Below are 21,848 nucleotides of genomic sequence, written 5' to 3' on the forward strand. Positions count from 1 at the left end.
CCCTGACACATTTGTGTTTGACCTCTCCAGTGCCTATTAGCTACTGCGGCAGTAGCACTGTAAAACCATCTGTTTCCAAAAGGTCACGAAGTGAATCGTGCCGGCAAATTCAAGTCTCTCCTCTGAACGTTGTCTTCCTCATTATACCTAGTAGGAATGTGTTTAGAGCGACAGTGTGGAGGAAGGGGAGAGCAAAGACCATCACTGAATCCATGTCTCCTACCAGATAGGAAGCGACAAAAAGGATTCAAATCACAAGTAACGTCTAATTCGACCTCATTCTGAAGAATAAATCCTGCAAAAGAATGTGTATCATAACTATTTTCATTCTTGGCTGCATGACACATTTGCGAACAGTCCCATGTCAAACAAGAGGTCTAAACCACCTTTGAGAGAGAGTTCAACCACAGTTCCTGTTTCAGGCAATACAGGAAGCAAATATTCGACTCGTTGAATTATGTCGCAAGTTTGGTGCGTTGGGCCGCTGAATGATTCTTATTGCACAAAGGGGAAACGGTGAAACAATTACAAACATTGAATCAAACAAGAATGTGACATGTTACAAAAAATCCTAAATAGAGCCTCTTCCTGTCTTTGACTGAGACAATGCTGATGAAAACATCAAATAACGCCCCCCCTTCACACAGAGTCCTAAGAAAACCAGAACTTTACTCTTACCTTAATGGGGAAAATTTCAACTATTGTGGATTAATTACCGGTACTGTTGGCGTAACATTAAATTAGCTCAGTAATTACAGTTTTAAACAAAGCATCCACAGCACGCGCCTCCCTTACCCCCCAGTCCCCTGTCAACGAATAACTTTTGAGGGCCATCAAAACGTCCTTCCACAGGCAAGAAGACACTAGAACCATGTGTGTATCACGCAGGTAAACCGAGTCTTTGACACGGCATCCAGCATAACCCCACAATGTCAAACATCGTTTGTCAAGGAGCATCATCTGCATGTGCTCACCCGAGTCAACAACAGTGCTTTGCATGCCACGTGTTTAGCACTTCATAAAACATCATTTAAATAGATTGAAAAACAATAAGGATTATACCTGTGGCCATGATGAGTCCCGGTGCAGACTCCTTAGATAAAATGGGAATTCTCCTCAGTTGGAAGTTTAATAGTTGGCTCCAGCGCTGCGCCAGATGGAGCGAGCAACCTTTACTGAGCTGAAGAGGAAAAGCAAGAGACGAGAGTGAAATGGTGGTTCATCATGAAAGGTTTGCTCTCACCAGCCAACCATCCAACAAAAGTAAAATTACTTGGATGAGATTGAAATCGTGTTTTTTCCTGACCAGGGTGGATAACTGAGGAGAGTGCTCAGGAGACTACTGACATTCTCCGTGAATCTGCAAAGTTGTTTTGAATAACAGTTGCTCTCTTGACATTTCATTTTAATTCAATAATATTCAGGTTCCTTGGCTCAAGATACATAGTCCCGACATTAATTGGAGGGTTCCCTCTATCGAGAATTGGGAGTCTGTTTCGCCACACCCGCTGATTAAGATCAGCTGAGCACGAAAATAAACATTCTGTCATTCCTCTCTCTGAAAATATTTGTTTAGACCAAGTTCCTCCTGAATATCACAATCTAAGGAAAGATCTCGCTCAGTCATTACCGCCTCATCGTCCATATGATTACGCTATTGAGCTCCTTAATTCTACCATACCTAGCTAGTTCCTGTCTTTACTCAGTATCACAACCTGATCAGGAGGCACTTAAAGAGTATATTTCCAGTGCTTTGGCTGCAGGACTTATTGGCCAGTCGACATCTCCTGTGAGAGCTGGTTTCTTCTTTGTTGAGAAGAAGGACAAGACTAAGGCCATGTGTGGATTATCGTCGACTTAACGAGATCACCATAAAAAATAAATACCCACTTCCCTTGTTAGATCGGCCTTCGCACCCTGACAGTCAGCAACCATTTTCTCCAAACGAGACATTTGCAGTGGTTATTATTGGGTTCGCATTCGGAAGGGCAATGAATGGAAGACGGCATTCAACACTCCTCTCGGGCATTATGAATATCTCATAAGCGCCTTTGGCTTGACTAATGCCCCTGCCATATTCCAGAGTCTAATAAACGACATTTTGAGGGACATGCTGAAAGTTTTCTGTTTTGTTTACCAAGACAACATTTAGATTTTTTTCTAAAAAGCATTCAAGACCATCGACAGCATGTAAGAAAGAGTCTTCAAAAGTTGTTGGAATATAGATTGTAGGTAAAGGCTGGGACGGCGGACACGCTGCGCAGCGGCCCCGTCTGACAAAGTTGCTCCATCCCAACCCCCTACATCCATCTCTCAAGCAAGAATTCTGGTATTGTGTCATTTTTGCCGGCTAAAATTCATGGTGCAATACTGGTACCGGTACTTGGTGCAACACTCAGCCCAACACTGAATTAATCAGATTGTGTCACAAGATGTTTGTCATATTAGTGCAATCAGTGCAAAGATGTAAACTGTCAAAGGTGTTGTACCTGGCAATCCACAGTCCCTCCCAGACTGTCAGCAGTGGGTGGCTGAAGCAGCTCCCATGTCCCACCCTTGTCAAACGTGATGACCGACCGCATGTTGCTCTCGCTGACAGTCCCATTAGCGAGTGTGGCAATGAAGACACCTCTGAGTCCCTCCACGCGGTGTAGGTCAGCAAAAGGCTCATTTGCAAAATATCTAAAACAAACGATTAAAAATTTGTTTGGGTTTGTATTGTAATACAAATAAGCAAGGGAGGAACGGGTTTAATATTTATGGGCCATATATTCAGAGATGCTTAAAGACCCCGTTAAAGGGGCAGTGTGTAAACATTTGTTGAATTTTCATTATTAAAAAAAAAAAAAAAAAAAAAAAGCTTAATTTCAATGTGCAAAAAAATATGCTCTTCCACATGAACATAATTTTTTTTAATGTAATTGTAGTTGAAGTAATTAATCATTTTATTTTTTGGGTGCGCCTCCCCTAAAGGAGGCTGCCATGTTTCACCGCCATTTGGCGGTAGGCATGGATGGTTAAATTCTATTATTTCACAACAACATGGCACTAAATTCTACACACTGCACCGTTAAATTTTAATTGAGATGTTAGTTTCCCTATGAATTATACATATTTAATTATAATTGCTGAAAATGTGCATACACCGAGAACTGTGAAGTACTCAGTTGTCCATTGTTTTTGGATGTGACAGAAATTAACTTTAGTGGAATCCTGCGTTGTATTCGGTGGTGACTCGAATTAAGATAACAACTGACCGTCAAAAAAATTTTCTTTGCATTTTTGGACACACAAAAAATTTTTACTATTTTCAGCAGGTACCGGTCTGTGAGTCATTTGGTACCGGGCCACACAGAAAGAATAAATAACTTTCTTATTTCTGTTTTATTCATTTCTGAATCTGTTTTATTTTGAACAATTACCGGACTCCCTGTTACATCCGTCTACAGTATGTCAATAATTGACGCAGGTCAAGGCGCGCTTTTCGGTCACATGATAGGTTACCGCTAAAATGAAACCCAGGAGCTAGCAAAATGCATAAAAAAAACAAACATCTTTGGAAAGTTTCTTTGGGAAAGGGAAAAGCGCAGCCAGGAGACAAAAAAGGAGCCTACGGCTTTCAAGACAAAGAAGGCTGCATTTAATAGACAGTATCATGATATGCAGCGATGGTGAGTCATATTTTTCATGCACAAACAATATGCACTCTTTGCCAAAATACTCAGTCTGAACAAAATGTTTGACTTTAATCTTTATGAATACCTGATGAGTGTGTTGCTTCTGGACCCCTCTGGAATGTAATATAGAACATTCTCCAATGACAGGGAAAAGGAAACACCCTGTGTGTCTGAGATGTACAGGTGTGTCAGATTGTTCAAGTGGTTGACACACACAAACACTTGGTCCTCAGAAGCATCAGCAATGTAGTACTCCTGTCAATCGGGGAGGGGGGGGACACCAAAACTTTACTTGGACACATTATGAAGAATGTTTCGTGGTCATGAAGGGAATCATGTCAAGGATGATGCACACGATATTATTTGAACTGCATAATTTCCTCTCATCCATACAACAGAGACTCACTGTGATTGGATGGCGGGTCCTAAATTGGGCAGCTTTCATTGGCTGACGGTTGTAGGAGACCCACAGCTGAACAGATGAAGTTTCAGCACTGCCAATCAGTTTCTGACAAAAAAAAAAGTCAGGGTTACTCCACTGATCCCGAACTCTCTAAACATCTTCCATAGAGCCATTATGTCAAGTGTCACGGATGGCAAATCGCAATTTTCAATTGACTTTACACGAATCTGATGGGCTGGATCGGATCAAGCAATATTGAGCATTTTATGCAAAAGCTATGATCAGCTTTTATGTCAGAAGACATTACAGCAAATGAAATCGCGTTAACTCAGAGGACGCTGCCATTGTGTAGGTTTAAACCGGAAAATTCCAACATTTTTAGCCTTGTCGTGTCAGCAGAAACCCAAGTGTTCCAATTGATGTGGTAAAGAAAGTCAGGAAACTATATTACTTATTACTTAGAGTTTGTGTGTAGAGTTTTCAAAACCCACTCTACTGTATAGGTGTCTTGAGAGTGACACTCTAGTATAGGGGTCATCGTCATGGTGCTCACAAGCACCAGGTACCACCCAGGAACCACACTTCGTAGCCCGAGACGTTGCAATTTCCCAAAAATCTTGTAGAAGTGATCATTTGAAAACACTGGCAGAGATTTACAGAAATAAAGTGTTTCATATTGATATTTATATGTGTCCTACTTATTGTAAGAAATCATTAACAGGATCAGTGTCTGTTTTCTAAAGACATCATCCCATCTAATATTTCCTATAACATAAGGCAAATACTTCACAGTGGACCTCTCTTTGTCCCCAAGTGTTAAAACATTACAGCAACAGGGTGTTTCAGTTCACACCAGATTGACAGCAAATCTGTCCATTGAAACAAGAGGGGAGATGAGATCCAAATCATATTCACCATCTGCTCCACTGTCTGTTTTTTTCTTCTACTGCCTCACTCTGCCTTCAAATACACAAACACCGAAGACTGGCAATGTGGTCCGCATTACCAAATGACAAATATTGATATATGCTGCAGCGGTGGTGTTACTTCAGCTCATTCAGTTCATTATGTATTAAGTGAAAACAAAGCTGAGTTGAAAACATGCTTTGGGAATGCATGAGCACGCATAACTAGAACAGCAGGAAATACTGTACATACTTTTCATTTGCCATGTTGCATGATCTACTGGAAGTCATGAAGATTAAAATGAGAAATGAGTTTCATGGCCAAGAAACAACAAAGTTATTGTCTCTAGAATCTAGAAAGTCAAACCAGTTTTTCCAACCTGACGTGAGAACCCACATTAATTTCCTTTAATGTTCAAGTTGTGTTGTTCCTTAAAATTACAGATTCATTCCCAACATAACAATGTGTCAACGTTAAAAATTCTCAGCGATTTCTGCCCTACTTATAAAGGCAGCTTTATTTATATAGCACATACACAAGGCAAGGCGATGTTACACACATAAGCAAAGACACTACACCTCCATTTACAAACACAACAGGTAACGACATGCAGAAGCAAAGCAGAGAAAACAAAAGTAGCTTTCAAAAATTACTACAACATGCATTGGCTACTATTAAACACATGAGCAGAAAACTTGGAAAACATCACAACTAATGACTAGCAGTTGTTTTTTTTTTAAATGCAGGTCTGAGTCGAATGTTCTCTTGGATAGGCTCAAACTCTCGGCTCTGCATGAGATAAACTGAACTACAAATAGATGGTTGATGGGTTTCTCATTCCATAATGTTTACAAATTAAAGGGACACTCGATTGGGCTGAACATTGGCAATTACATGATGTCAGCACTAAAATTCACGCCCTCTTGATTGACACATTAGCCAGACTATATCAGTGAAGTAAGGCGGTGAGCATTATAATATTGTTTCCTGGCTTGGTTTGTCATATTCTGTTGTCACCTAGTGCCTGAAAACAGAAGCCAATCGCCACCAAAATTCAGATGCACATTCCTACTCTGGTCCACTTCAATGTGTGAAAATATAAATGTCACCAGCACAATGTTTTGGATTTTATTGACATTAAATGTGATCTCCTGAGAGGGAAAAAAAAAACACTATCACCTCTGTAATATTGTCCTGTATTGAAAATACAAGCTAATATTTTTTTTCCGAATTTAAAAATATATATATATATATATATATATATATATATATATATATATATTGAGCTTGTTCGTGAAAAAATGGAACATTCCGGTTGGATAAGCCCTTCAATATTGAACTGTATATTCTTTCTGGGCAAATGTGCTGGAAGATGATCTTTCCCGGCACATCTACATGTCTCTGAACAACAATAATTCAGTTTATTGAATATGTGACAATGTTTATGCCAAGACAGACGACACTGACCGTAATTCAATTTTGCATGACAATGCAAACACCACTGCAATGTTACGTGAAGCTGTCTTACCCTTGTGGTGGTGGCAAACATGTACTTTTCCCTGAGCTGGAAACTGTCAACCTGTTCCAGGATAACTTTGCGGTTCTCTTCACTCTGGAAGAAGTCAGTACTGCTGAGTATGATGGAGACACCCTGGGGCTCATGCCTCTGGACCAGCACTGTTGTGGGGGGGTCGTAGGGCTCAACGCCCCTGAAGAGGAAAATGGAGATAGCACATTAAAAGGGGTCACACGTCATATTCATTAGGTCCCACCAAACTTTTTAGTTGCTACCAGGTCACCTTTTCTCTGTCCCTCTTTAAGCCTGTATTTATGTACTTGAGAATGAAATATTTATCTGTCTGTGATGCCAAAGGGAGGCTATTTTGCCACTTGACCTCGACTGCAAATTACTCCACAGTTGCTTCGGGCTCACAGCTCATCTGTTTTCTGAATTTGTTCATGTGATGTTCAGAAGCTGAGCCATCATTGGTCATTACCTGAGCCTGAGCAACTGTGATGTCATTTTCAGCCGAGAGCAAGCGGCAAGATGGAAGCCCTCTGAGATGGACAATAACAGGTTCATTTTGCTGATTCATTCATATTCCACCTACGTAATATTAACCGTGTTTAGAGTAGTGGGGCCGCATTGAAAATATTACTATGAAGAACATGTTTGTGTTGACTTCCCCTTTAAAGATTCCACCAAAATGGTTCCACAAAATGGACTAAAGTGTTGTCATCCTAAAACTCTTGGAAGTTCTTTAATGTTAGAAAAACAAACTGGTTCAACTGCTTGTGGTTGCAAGGCTGCTCCATAGGGCGGACACAGTGAGGCGGACTAAATGAAGAGGCTTGACTGTGTCTTATCGTCGGCCTTCCAAGCACTGTGTTTTCCTTCTGAGGCTCGAGAGCTTAACAGAGGGAGCACTGTCTCTGCAAGGCTCTGCAAATCTGGCTTTTAGTCAAAGATCCTTGCTCAACTTATGGACGCATCAAAGTGCATGTCAAGACTATTTGCACACTCTGTATGTCCCTTCCTTTGAATAAATACAACACCTCTAAGGGTGCTTTCACACCTGTAGTTCACTTTCTCAAGTCCGAATCAGTTAATCTGTTTGCAAGCAAGACCATTGTTGCGCCTGGTTTAGTTGATGTTTACGAAGTGACAATTCCAAGTGTATCAAAATGTGTCACAACAAATCATGTGACATTGTCAGTTTTGTCTATGATTCGTCACAAGAATGTAAACAGGAAATACGTTTTCTGCACAGGATAGTGAGTGAGAAGCTAATAAAGCAGAACAAACACCACAAAGTGCAAAAGTGAATTTCGTTGAGTGAACTTTAAAACTGTGACTTGAGCACATTATTCTTGGTCGTGTAGTGATGGTCTTGGTATCAGAAGTCTTTGCGCGTGCTAACTGCAAACACGCTAAAACCGAGTAGGGATTGGCAGCATTTGTGTCATAAATTAATATGATGGAGGATCTTGTACACTTAGATCTATAGATCTCCAGATCACAGGGGATTACATTTAAGTGTTGGCAAACAATCGCATTGGTTTGGGTTTTAAACACCACTCAGCAGCAGTAGTTGAAGTCCAATTGAAGTCCAAGATGGCGCCCGAGTAGGCAGCCATCTGCAAGTGCTCTCATGAGCCTTACTTTTTTTGTTGTTTTTCTGTTTGTTTTGTCACTTTGTGTTTGTTGTTACGTCGTGTGGACCTGATGTGGACTGTTTTCAGCATTTTTTGGCCACGACATTCATCAAGGAGGAGACTCGGTGCTTGGTGGTTTTGCCTTCTCGGCAGCATGGGTATGCCAGCACTGTTTTTGATTGGGAGGAATGTCGGCGCCATTTGACTGTCGTTGCTGGACAGCTCCGGGGGCGCTTGTGTCTTGCGCCTGTAATGGGCAGCATTTTCACAGCCCCGCTTTGTTCAGCGGAGAGATCGGTGCTGTTGAACGGTCTGTGGCTGGATGGATGCAAGGCTTGAGGAGCCGACGATGAGAAGAAAGGAGCGTTAGCGCAGAGCGCCAATGCGGATGTGGAACCGGGAGTCGCGGCTTGGAGTTGAAGCGGATTACGTGGGACAGGAGTAGTGAACTAATCTCTTTTTGTCAATGGACGCTACAGCTTCGTGTTTGCTTTCAAAACTTAGCTTGTAGCAGACGTGCACATTTTCAGCATGACGTCTCTGATCCACTGGTAAAAGGACACTTTGATCCTCTCCTCTTTCATCTATAACTGCTTCAGACAACAAAGTGTATGCAGGAAAGTGGTGAAGATTGCACGACTATCTGTGTCCTATGTGTTGTGTTGTGTTATTTTTGTGATTTTGACTTCAAGATGGCGCCGCGTGAGTGGCTGCCTTTCCAGCAGCTCCTATATTTTGTTGTTCTACTTCTTCCATTCATAACTTTGCTGCTGTGAATTGGGAATTTCTCCATTGCGAGACTAATAAAGGTTTTCTTATCTTATCTTATCTTAGTTAGTCCTCAGCGTCTCTGGTTTTGGGTGTCTCCAGACAAAACTGCCAAAGTCAGAACAAAAACTATTCAATTCTATTGGATGGATCCGCTACGAATGTGGGCGTAATCAATTAATAAGTAATCAAGTATTGAAGAGGGACCCAACTTGATGCGACCGTTCGCCCTGACCAAGATTTGATACCCAGTCCCTGGTATCAGGGATGGTACCCATTAGAGAAGCAGAGAGAAGATAGAAGTACTGTAATTGCAATGCATTTTATTCCTGTTTTCTAACAAGGTATACTTTTATTTTTTCCATTCCATTTTGCACCACGCAATACTTTAATCTCTTTTACAACTAGCCATTTAGAGTATAATAAATTATAAAAAGAATACGAATAATAAGGGTGGAAAGAATTCCAGGTCCAGGCAGTGGTTAGTCACCTGCAGCTGAATCTAGAGATTCCAGAACAATGGCAATGGCTGGCAGAGTCATGTTGCTGTCACGCTAGTTGAAGTGACAAGTGGTGTAGATTTTGGATTTGAACCCCATACTTTGTTCACACATTTATATTTTCACTTCACTTAGTCGAATATGCTTCGGGGAATACCGGTATATTGCGTTTTTCTCATGAGCAATGATAAGGATTAATTAAGTATGCCACTGAGTAAATATTTTTCATCATGACACCCAATTCTTAAAAGGGTTTCGATACTAATTTAGCAATTTTTGATGGTAAAAAGTTACAATTTCTTCTAGAATGAATTTGATACCATTATTTTTCATGTACAATTAACATTTTAGAAAACGTGGCTCATTTTACATTCGCAAGCTGAGCGAACTTGATTCCTGAGCACGTGATGTCATTTTCATTCGACAGCAAGTGGCAAAATGTCTTTCTGAAGTTATTAATTGCACAGGAAAAAATTTGATGTGATCAAATTCATTACAGACAAAATATTAACTTTTTACTCTTGAAAAATTGCTGAATTAGTAAAATATCCCTTTAACGAATTATATTTAACAGATAAAACATCCATACAGCAGGGACAAACTGAAAAAAGTCAACATGAAGCTTTCAGCCCAAAGATAAGATAAGAATAAGATAAGAAATCCTTTATTAGTCTCACAATGGAGAAATTCCCAATTCATAGCAGCAAAGTTATGAAAGGAAGAAGTAGAAGAACAAAATATAGGAGCTGCTGGAAAGGCAGCCACTCTCGCGGCGCCATCTTGAAGTCAAAATAACAAAATAACACCACAACAGTTAGATCCGAGCATGACCTCAAATTTAACGCAGTGAAACACAGTCACAATGATATGATAATCACAGAATGGATTCAACTGAAACTCTTATTATTTCAGAATTTCTAATAATGTTTAAAATGTGTTACTTTATTTAATCGCTCAAGCTTGAGGAAACATGAATAATGAGTGAGGTGAGCTGAGCATCAGTTTTAGATGGCATTGACGCTTTTGGTCTCATCTCTGTGAACTAGTGACAATGCGCACACAATTTCTTACATTGAGTAAAACCATTCATCTTATGATAGAGAATATTTTCTGGTCAATGTCACTTTAAGTCATACATAGTACATGTTATGTTATTTATTAATTGTTTTGACTCATCTCAGTGCACGGCAGGCCTGAGCTCGTATGTTGTTAACTCACCAAAAGTAGGTCTTCACATGCTCCTGGATCAACACCCACGTCTCCCCAAAGTCGTCTGACTTCCACAGCTTCAGCAGTGTGGAGGGGGATGGGGGCGGGGGTGGAGAAGAAGAAGAGGGGGATGGTGCATTTAAAAAAATGTAGGTCATGTTCATTCTTTCATTTTGTCTTTGCACATGTAAGCAGTGGAGAAGTAGGTAGCTGCTAGCTTATTGTGCATGAACTCAAGAAGAAAGAGAAAGAGCTTCTATATAACAAAGCAAGCAATGGTTTCTGTTTAGGGTTTCAATTATCTATGTTGGGTACAATAGACTCAAGATTACAACATACACAACACTATCAATGAAAATACTCAAAACAAAATATACAACCAATAGGCAGTGGCTCATAGAAATGTAAACATGAAAATTAAAGGGATTGTAAAAACAGTTCCAACACTTGTCAAAATGTTAAAATTTGTTAATTACAATCATACAATTCAAAATACGACAACATGAGTTATAGTTCATTAGAAAATTGTATCATCTGCATTATTTTGCCTGGGGGGGGGGAATAGAGCAGGCTATTGCTTTATAAGATTTGCATGGTCTGTTTTGAACAGCCATTGACAAAAAATATATGATATTAAAATGTATAAAATTGTATTTCATAGGTAATCACAGTGACTACATTTACATGCCAATAGTATGGTTAAGGTCAAATTTTCTGGTTTCTGAAGCATTTGGGATAAGCCGTTTACAACGCATGAGTGGACGGGGTGACTCCCGTATATATGGCAATTGGAATATCCTGATTTAAAAGGCCACACATGGACAACTTCGTGATGCAAATCTCTGCTTCTGACTTTTTAGCATCAATACAACACATTACATTCATGTCACTCACAACACAAATAAAACAGTTTCCTCCTTACTCCAAAAGTGTAGTTCTGTGCTATGCCTGAATTTTGCTAAACTTTGTGTATCTCTGTTTGAGTTCTTCCGGCGGGTTGCACGCCAGAAAGCAGGCATTCACATACTTGCTGTACTCAAAAGATGAAGATTTATTGTGGATAGAAAATGCGCAAAAACACAAACCAATGTTCCGTTCAAAGGACGTAACCAGATCGCGGTTATCCATTTATCCATTAATTTTGAAATCCGCTTATCCTCACAGGGGTCGCGGGGGGTGCTGGAACCTATCCCAGCCATCTTCGAGCAGTAGGCAGGGTACACCCTGATCTGGTTGCCAGCCAATCGTAGGGCATACATAGACAAACAACCATTCGCGCTCACAATCACACCGAGGGACAATTTAGAGTATTTCATTCACCTGCCATTCATATTTTTAGAATGTGGGAGGAAACTGAAATACCCAGAGAAAACCCACACAGGTATGGGGAGAACATGTAAACTCCACCCAGGAAGGCCGGAGCAGGAATCGAACCCTGCACCTATGGACTGTGTTGCCGACTTGCTAACCAGTCAACCAGTCGATCACCGTGCTGCCAGATCGTGTTTATATGACCAAATATTCAGGTTAGAAAAGGGGCAACCCAGAGGTCTTATGTGGATTTTCAAAAACCCAAATGTGAGCATGTTTTTGTGAGTTTACATGGCCTTTCAAAACTCGAATATTGGCAAAATTCGGGTTTTGAAACTGTCGTTGACTACATGGAAACGTAGTCTGTGTTGTAGTTGTTTAATGATCTACAGTGACATCTCATTACTGGTAAATCTGCTTCAGGCCTTTCCAAACTGTACACAAGGCCTATGGCAGCTTGACTGATGAGGGAAACGAAGGACCACCAAAAAAACTCCCATGTTTGTTTGTCATGTTTGTGTGCGTGTTGGAAGGAAGTGCTTGCTCATTTCACTAAGGAAGTGACTGACACTCTGACTTTGTTTTCAATGAGGCGAGTGAGCAGGTAGAGAACCAAAGGCAATCTGACAAACTCAAATTAAATCCATGATAAGCTTCTACTCATCTCACGCATATTCCCTCTGCAACATTAATATTCTCGTTCAGCTCAGATGCCGAAGTGTTTCACACTAAATCCTGGAATGGTGAAAGAATTTTTATCGTGGTGAATTTTTTTTTTGTCACTTTGTCGCTTTGATTTTTCCTCACCAGGTATGCAGAGGTGAGGGATCCTTCATAAACAAACACAACAAAACAGAAAAGAGACATTTCTCTGAGTCATATATAGTTTGACTGTTCAAAAAATCCTTGCAGAACTGAACAAAGAAACCAAAAACAACTTGAACTTTTCTCAAGTTAAACATTCATTGTACGGCAGAGGATGTCATTCTTTACCTGCTTGTTTGGATGAGAGTTGTCATACCCAAGCACCAGGTTGGGTGCTGTACTGTGGATCAACATGTCTGTTGGTTTGAATGGGAGGGCGAAACCTTGCACACTCTTGCAGAAGTCAAAGGTGTTCCATAGGTAATGGTTGGTGGAGTCAACAAAGAGGTACTGAAACACAAGGAAGCACACGCTTTCGCATAAAAGTCTAAAGCTGTTACACGTGGAGATACTATGAAAATGTTAATCGATTCAAATGTATTAGTTTTATTCGCCACCTCGTACTGTATATACAGTTGTGCTCATAAATTTACATATCTCCAGGGAATGTAAACAGTGACGTCAAGATGCATGCACGTCAAGACAGACCATGCGCAAAACCAGCCATCCCAGCTGGCTAACAAAGCCTCAGAGGCTTTGCGGCTTTTGCCATGGTAATATGCTTTGGAGGCGTGCAAAGACAAGCTCAGACATGATGCTGATTGGTAATGAGGGACACTCAAATGAATGGCCACACTGTCCGCCTCTCCAGACACGCACGCGCGCACGCACGCGCGCGCGCACGCACGCACGCACGCACGCACACATGATATAAAATCTATGTTTGAATTGAACTTGTTTCAATTCTTTGTTATGCACTGTATACTGTACTTAAAGTATGAAGAACACTTACACATTAACCCACAATATTTAAATGGGCTTCGTCGGTCATTAAACCATTAATGCCAAAGGGAAATGAAAACAGGATCCAATATCATGTTGTTCATGTCTTTACAACTATAACAGCTTCCGCTCTTTAATTAGGGGAGATTTTCCTCATGGATTTAGTCTCTAAATGGGGAATATTATACTATCCATGAAAAACATTTGTGAGGTCATAAGTCATTGTTTACTGATGTTAAATGTGATGTCCTAGCTCACAATCTATTTTTTTTAACCAAAATGTGTCTGATGGCTTTGAGGTTAGGCTTTTGTGCTTAAAAAAAAAAAGAAAAATAGTTCAGAAAAACCTGAATCTCACCGCCAACAGACCAACAGCTCAAAATCTGAAAGTATAAGATTTCTTAACTGTTATGTGGCGTTTTCATCCAACATCTGTTTGGATCTTGTTGTATCAGCACAAAAGTGTGGAAAACTCATTAAGATGAGTTAGCTAAGTATTCTGAGTCTGAGTGGCTGTCTTCTATCAAGCAACCAAGTTCAGTTTGCAACAGAGGAGTTCAGACCGGTAAGTCTTTCTATTGTCACCTCAGGGTGTGTCAGTTGGAAGGCAATAGTCTGTCAATGTAATATTGACCTGATTGTGTGCACTGGGCCACGTGACCGTACAACAAATAAGAATCCACTCACCCTCTTGTTATCTGCAGGACTGTGGTAAAACTGAGAGATGATCTGTGTGCTGCCATTCTTGGCCTTCATGCCGTCAGACAGTTGGAATTTCCCAGTGACAACTGTGAAGGTGGACCCATAATCATAGGAAACATACACCTGGATTCAAAGCAGAAACTGATCATTAGTCTCATGATGTCTCATTCGTCTCTATTTCTCAAAACTTACTGACGTGCATTAAGTACCCCCTTTTCTAATTGTTTTCAGCCACGCACCCCATTTATCATCCTGATGACGCTGGCAAACACAACACTGAGCTGAACCGAATTGACACGGCAGCACAGAAAGAGCTGACTGTGTCCCGCCGATTCATATCCTTGTTATTAGCCACTTTTGGCTGTAAATTTGTAACCACTGTAGCCAGACTGCAATTATCATTGTCTGTGGACCACAGAAACAAGGACAAAGTGTTAGCAGTCACCTTGAGACACGATAAAATGTAATATCAAGTTAGGAACCTAGAGGTAATACTGGACTTGGGCCTGAATTTTAATGGCCACATTAAAATCAGTAACATCAGCAGCTTTATATTGTGTGTGTGTGGGGGGGGGATGGCCAAATTCAAAGGAATAGAGTCTCAACCTGACTTTAGGATACCAATTCATGCATTTGTCTCCAAAAGGGTAGACTACTGTCATGGCCTGCTCACTGGGATTCGTATGTGAGTTATGAGACAGCTACAGTACATCCACAATGCTGCTGTTTTCCTAACTAGAAAAAGGAAATACAGTGATCCCTCGCTATTTCACGGTTCGATTATCGCGGCCTCGGTGCATCACGTTTGTTTTTAAGTACTGTATTCAGAAAAAAATGCCGAATGACTCAGGGGTTTTGTACATGGCTGAAGCTTGATTGGTTACGTCGACCAATGACAGCGCGAGTGGATCTATCCCATGATGCACAGCCATGTTGATTGGCTGTGCATCTTCGCAGCCCCGCCCAGCAACCTCCCTTGTGTCTTATTACATGGGTTACTCTTTGATCAGTGTTTCATCATGTGGTTGCCTAGATCAGTGTTGTGTTTACTTGAGAGAGAGAGAGAGAGAGAGAGAGAGAGAGAGAGAGAGAGAGAGAGAGAGAGAGAGAGGGGGGGGGTGATTGGGCTTGTACGAAAAAAACAGCACTGTCTCTTTGCTTCCTTAATGGTCTAATCATAAACACATCGGCTGCACTGTTAGAGCTGCATAAAGGCAATGCTGATGAATGTTAATTACTGTTTAAGGTTTTATAATTAAAGATTTAAATAAACATGTGTACTGCCATAGTCTTTGTCTCAAATATGTAAATTATAAATACTGTTTACATATTTGAAACATTCTGGTATCCACGAACCCTTACACAAAAATTCCTAGGGGGTGTGGTGGGGGGGGAACTTTACTTCGCGGATTTTCGTCTTTCGCGGGTGGTCCCGGTCCCCGTTAACTGCGATAAGTGAGGGATCACTGTACGACCATATTAACCTTCTTGGTAGGCAGTATGAAGACGTGCATCTCGCCAAAGACTGATTTTTGTCCACAGCAGGAATATTTGGGATAAAGGTGTTATGTAAAACTGAGAAAATAACCGCATTATTAAATCATTAAAATGCCTTGCCAAATTTCAATCCATTTCTGAACGCTGGTCAAGTGAACAGTGTGCCAATTCAACTCAAGGATGACACAAGAGAGCATGCATGCTACTTCTCAGTCAGTGTCTGACTGGCGATTGCTGCAGATTGCGCATTAAAAGTCTCGCTCAACAAACATATCATTATATGAAACATGACAAACCGGTTTGAAAAGAAATGCAGTTTATGACGCATTGAGAAAGGAGGTACTCAGGGTAATGAAGTGAAAGAGTCGTATCAGAGATACATAGTCAAGTTCTACGAGACTAAATAAATAATGACTGTGCAGGTTTTGCAGGTTTTGGATGTGTTGAAATTACCGAGCTGTTTCTGGGTCCAACGGCGCCAACGCTGTCTCGGGCCAAAGCTACGATGACATTGCTTTTTTCTCCAGCCCAGTGGACAACCATCTGGTTATGAGAGTCATTCAAGCTGGCCTGCAGAACAAATAGTGGTGAAAACAGGATGAGCATCAGGTGGATTTGGGTTAACGCTGCATGGTGATTATTTGACAAACAGACAAAATGTTTGTGGATATGCACCAATATGTAGATTCAATTCATTTTGTCATTTGGGGATTTAAAAAAAAAATCTTTTTTTTCTGTCAGCCTTGTATAAAATCTGCTTGAAGCAAAGACTTAATAACCCCAATGTGGCCAAGGTCAAAATTGACACGCAAAAAGAGAACTGAATCACAAAGATATGACAAATACAAATTAAAGCAGAGATAAAATTTTACCTCACTGATTTTTAAATGTGCTTGGCATGCAAGATTTGTTGTCAAAGCAAAAAGGTAGAGTGAGGACATGAATGGCGTCATTTGGGTGTGTCCCATGACCTTCTTTCCCTCCACCCCAAAAAAAGAAAAAACACTACAACAATAACCCTGAATGGGAAAGCCAACAACAGACATTGAGAGCCAAATCTCCAAAACCAGTTCTACAAGCACACGCAGATATGGAAAAAGCATGTTATGTGTTCTGAATTGTTCACTGTACACACACAAATAAAATGAAAGTGAAAAGCTAAATCGGCTTTGAATTGTATTTATTTCATATAATGAAATGCATGAGTACAGTACAACCACAATTAATGACTACTCAATGAAGTAAAAGTGTGCCACTCATTTACAAGGGTGCTCTTTTTTTTCCACTTCCAAGACAGCTTGAGTGTGAGCCACCAGCAAAGCATTGCCCTCATGATTTGGGGTCACTATCAATACTGATTTTACAGACCAAATAAGCATGACATTAACAGTTCAGGCATGTATGTTTGGCAGATTATCTCTCTGTTGTAACAATGTTTCTAGAAAATAAAATAGATACCGTTGGAAACATTATTTCCAAATTAAAGGAGGACTCAAAAACTAAGAACTTGTGACGTCAGTATTACAACACAACAGAGATGTCGTCAACTCCACCTTTATCGAGTCCAAATCAGATTCAAGTCACAAAGCTCTGAGTCCAAGTCAAGTCCGAGTCAAGTCCGACTCCCCAAGGTCCAAGTCCAAATCAAGTCCTAGTACAGAAGGTCCGAATCCAAGTCCAAGCCCTGATGAGATCAAGAGTAAACCTTAAGACAGAAAAATACTATTTTCACACCCACAAAATAAGACATTTCATTCTGCTCAACACTCTTTGGAACCTTTTGCTTCAACAATTCCTCTTTTGGTGGGGCTTCTTCAAGTGTCGAACAAAGCTCGACATGATACCGCATGCGTCCGAAATGCTCTTCTTCCAGAATCTGCAGGACATATTCCTTCTAAGGTGCGCGCGTGAGCAATTGCGCACGTCTCTCATCCTCTCAGCGCACACGGTGACAGCTGGCACGCACCACACACATACTTCATTTCTACACTCATTCCTTCACTTCCACCCCACATTAATCTAAAAACAGGACACCGCACCATTCCTACTTTCACTACAGTTTCATTAGTGCGACCGAGGATGTGCACTCAGTTATTCTACGATAGTTTGAGGCATACATCAACACATATTCACTCACACTCAGCCAGACAAGAAACTGCAGGCGACACGTGGACCACTCCCTTCAGGAAGTCCAAACAGAGACATAGTTTAAGAGCCCCTTGAATAAGGCTCTTTCGCATGTTTCAAAGGTCAGGTGGATAGAAATTTTTGTGTTTTCTTAAATGACATGTTTTCCTCCATGAAAACCAGAGTTGGACTCGGTCATGTTGATAAAAAGAATGTTTGAGTCAAATGGCCGAGTCCGAGACAAGTCTGAGACCCAAAAAAATGTGTCGATTCTGGACTCAAGTCTGAACTCAAGTACTACAACCCTGCAACACAATATAATATCACCCTCTTAAAGTAATGGCCACAGTCATATTTTAACAAAGAAAAAAAAAAGTTTTTCCCTTAAACATCTTTTCATGATGCCCCCCACCTCTGCAAAAATTGGCTGCATTCTTAGTGAAAAAGACTATCTAAAAATCCTGTGAATAGCAGTCATTAAAAAAAAAAAAAAACATCGCAAATTAAGGGGCGTATCATACAGGGAGCATAAGATATGAACTTTTTTTCATATTATTCATCTAGGCAGTACGTAGGGGTTGTAATAAAAAAAAAAAAAAAATGAATCACTGATTCATAGTGTATTTCATTCACAACGAAACATTAGAGTTGGGGAGGGAGGCCTCTATTTGACGGTTAGCTCCGGGGTCTATGAGTAGGTAAAAGCCGCCCTGAGCACCAGCACAATTCAACCAACTCGAGTCAATCCTGTTAACTCAATCTTTTCCAGTAAGCCAGCAGCTTATCATCAAAATGCTTTCCCTCCCTGTGTAAACGTAAGCTGACGTAAAGTACTTGTTTCACTGAGAGTCTGGCACACAGCATGCAATAACTCTTAAAGTTGATTCATCACCAAAGCGCATGTTATCCATAGAACAAATATTTTCAAGTTTACTTATTTAACTTGATCTCGTCGCACATTGCTTGACTTTGGATGAGGCTTTTCTTGCACATCTAATAGTCTAAATTCCATTTGCTGTATTCTACACACTTTGAGTAAGTTAGCATCGCACTATTGCTGTCGGTGAGTGGGCCCGGCGTCTGGTACAACCAAGGAGCAGGACATGGTAACAATACAACGGGCATTTATCCTGCAATCCCCTACAGCCCTCTCTTCTCTTCAGCTCAAAGCTGTCCATTATTCAACAAGAGTGAAAGGAAGGGGGGTGCAGTATGGCCGGGAGCCCATTGACAGCACAACCAGCCTCAAGCAATGACGTCATCTTTGTAGGACTGGCAGGCAAACACATCCTTGCTATGCTGTCAATTACCAGGTACAAATATCAGGATTCCCCCCGACCCTCCCTGTTTTACTGTAAATACCCGGTACTCATTCTCTTTGATGGTTGAATGAGAATTGTTTCTCATCGACAAAGCTCGTTGCAAAAAACTGAAATCTGTGTAAATATGAGTGAAAATGCACACGACATGGAAATGATTCTGGAGTTTGTTTGTAGGACACTTTATCCATTCTTTCATAACATTCGTGAGGTCAGAGGTCATTGATGGTGGACAAGAGGGCCTGGTTTGCTTTCTTTTTAAATTTTTTTCCAAAAGCTATTTAATGGGATTGAGACCCAGATTCGGTTTGATTTTTTCTGTGCTATGCTCGTCCAAGTTTGGCTTTTTTTTTTTAAAGTATGACAATAACGCTCAATTAAAAAACAGGCCTATTTTAAGATCTTGAGTTCTTTGCGGGCACTCACACTGATGAGCTGCTAACCTGTAGCTGCTTTCTTGTTTTTGAACAAGGATAAGAATGAGTGATAAGTGAATGATAAAACTTTCAATTATGTTGACATTTTGTAGAACTTCAATGACTGCAGAAAACTTTGGTAAGCTTTTTTATTTGTTGATGTCTTCGTGTAACTTTGGATAGACTCCTGAGCGAGCAAGCTCTCTGCACTTTTTGGTAGAATTTTTAAACAATTGTGTCTATTTTCTAAGACGGGAAAAAAACTTTAACATGTAAATCTGAAAAGCTGTTTAATTAATATGTCCTTGGATACCTTTAAACAAAGTCAAGTGCTGGGATTTTTCAGTTTTACCGCAAACTAATATCGGCTCAGAATATGTTATCGGCCTCCTCAACTGCCATTACTCAATCAATATTGGCCCTGAAAAAAAATATTGATCTATCCCTGCATAATATGTTACTACTTTGCTGTTACAAGTGTTTAGTTATTTGTAAAATGATTCTGTAGGCTTCTGAGGTCATTGGTCTGCTCCAGTCATGTGTTTCATAAATGAAGATTAATGAGCCCATCCCAAAAGAAGCAAGTCAAAACCAAGATATATAACCTTCACTGTGCTTCACAGATGCGTTTTTAAGGCTGGGTGATGAATCGATAAATTTAAGCTTGTTTACTGCAGGGGCGTGCAATTGATTTTGCAAAGGAGACACATGAGAAACTGGAACGCTCATCAAAGGCCATGTTTTTGCATGTCCTGTGCCTGCGTGGGTTTTCTCCGGGTACTCCGGTTTCTTCCCACATTCCAAAAACATGCATGGCAGGCTAATTGTACACTCTAAATTGTCCCTGGGTGTGATTCTGAATGTGAATGGTTGTTTGTCTAGGTGTGCCGTGCGATTGACTGACAACCAGTTCAGGGTGTGCCCCCGCACACTGCCCGAAGACAGCTAGGATAGGCTCCAGCACGCCCGCGACCCTCGTGAGGATAAGCGGATTTGCAAATGGATAGATGGATGGTCACTGTGAGGGCCAGTCAGAGACTGTGGGCAGGCCAAATGTGTTTCAAGGGACTGTTTTTTTTTTGGGGGGGGGGGGGCATTGCTTCTTCCATAGTATAATGCGCGTGACGTGCATTGCTTACTCTGAACATGGCTGCAAATAAAGTGAAGCAAGTTTACAAATGCACAGTCAGTTCAGGACATGTCTTGTGTCTAGTGTAAACAAAAAAATTATACGACATATATTTTAAATAAAAACAGGACAACTTGCTTTCAGTTTAGTTTTCTATAATTCATTCGAGTGACTATGCCCGTGTATTAATTAGCCTTTAACAATGTAGTTTTTCAACTATCAAAAAGAAAGCAAGTCTATTCAATTAGATGAATCAGATCTCAAACGTCAAAATTCAAAATCAACACTTAAAATAACAAATAACGTCACGGAAAATGTTGACTTTTTACCTGCATCTATGCAAACTGTATTGACTTTATATGTAATTGTAAAGCGATTACATATAAATAGCTCATTTCACAAGAGTATCATACCACTGCAAACCTACCAAGACTCAGCTATCCTTTCAACTTTCAGCCTAAACAAGTAGAGCACAAATCAATGATGCAGCCAAAATGCCCATGATCACTCTGGATGGATTCAGAGATCCACAGCTTAGGTTGGAGTATCTGTTCAAAGGACAACTGTTAGTCATACACTGCACATATCCAGTCTTTATGGAAGAGTGGCAAAATGAAATCCATTTTGCAAAGACAACTATAATAAGTCCCATTTGAAGTTTGCCAAGCCACCTGGGAGGCACAACAAGCACGGAAGAAGGTGCTCTCGTGAGATGAAAATCGAAAATGGAACTTTTTGGACAAATTTAGAGTGATTTGTTTGGCATAGAGTAACTTCGCACACCACCCTAAATATACCATTACCAACCGTCAAACTTGGTGGTGATACCATCATGATCCGGGGCTACTTTTCATCAGCAGGGACTGGGAACATAGCTAGAGTAGATGGGAAGACGGATGGAGCCAAAAACAGGCCACCATTTTGGAAGACAACCTGTTGGAAGTCTTTTTTGATTTCCCCCCCCACCCCAATGACTTACTCCCCATATATATATATATATATATATATATATATATGTATCCCCCCCCTATTCATTGTGTCTATTCAATGTTGAACTCCATCCTATTAGTCTGTGGTAGTT

The 21,848-nt window shown here is 40.6% G+C and overlaps 1 protein-coding gene across 1 annotated transcript in view; it reads right to left on the reverse strand.

The window, feature by feature from the left end:
- Nucleotides 1–21,848, reverse strand: part of sorl1 (sortilin-related receptor, L(DLR class) A repeats containing) — a 54,841-nt gene that overhangs the window by 31,559 nt on the left and 1,434 nt on the right. Inside the window, exons 2-10 of the mRNA XM_019861340.1 lie at nucleotides 16,230–16,346; nucleotides 14,265–14,402; nucleotides 12,924–13,085; nucleotides 10,629–10,696; nucleotides 6,515–6,695; nucleotides 4,084–4,185; nucleotides 3,763–3,932; nucleotides 2,490–2,682; nucleotides 1,063–1,180 (exon numbers count right to left, since the gene is read on the reverse strand). Coding sequence (XP_019716899.1) covers nucleotides 1,063–1,180; nucleotides 2,490–2,682; nucleotides 3,763–3,932; nucleotides 4,084–4,185; nucleotides 6,515–6,695; nucleotides 10,629–10,696; nucleotides 12,924–13,085; nucleotides 14,265–14,402; nucleotides 16,230–16,346 — 1,249 coding nt within the window. The remainder of the gene's footprint in view (nucleotides 1–1,062; nucleotides 1,181–2,489; nucleotides 2,683–3,762; nucleotides 3,933–4,083; nucleotides 4,186–6,514; nucleotides 6,696–10,628; nucleotides 10,697–12,923; nucleotides 13,086–14,264; nucleotides 14,403–16,229; nucleotides 16,347–21,848) is intronic.

The sequence above is a fragment of the Hippocampus comes genome, unplaced genomic scaffold, assembly GCF_001891065.2.
Source record: "Hippocampus comes isolate QL1 unplaced genomic scaffold, H_comes_QL1_v1.1 scaffold122, whole genome shotgun sequence".
In the NCBI taxonomy this organism is placed as follows: Eukaryota; Metazoa; Chordata; class Actinopteri; order Syngnathiformes; family Syngnathidae; genus Hippocampus; species Hippocampus comes.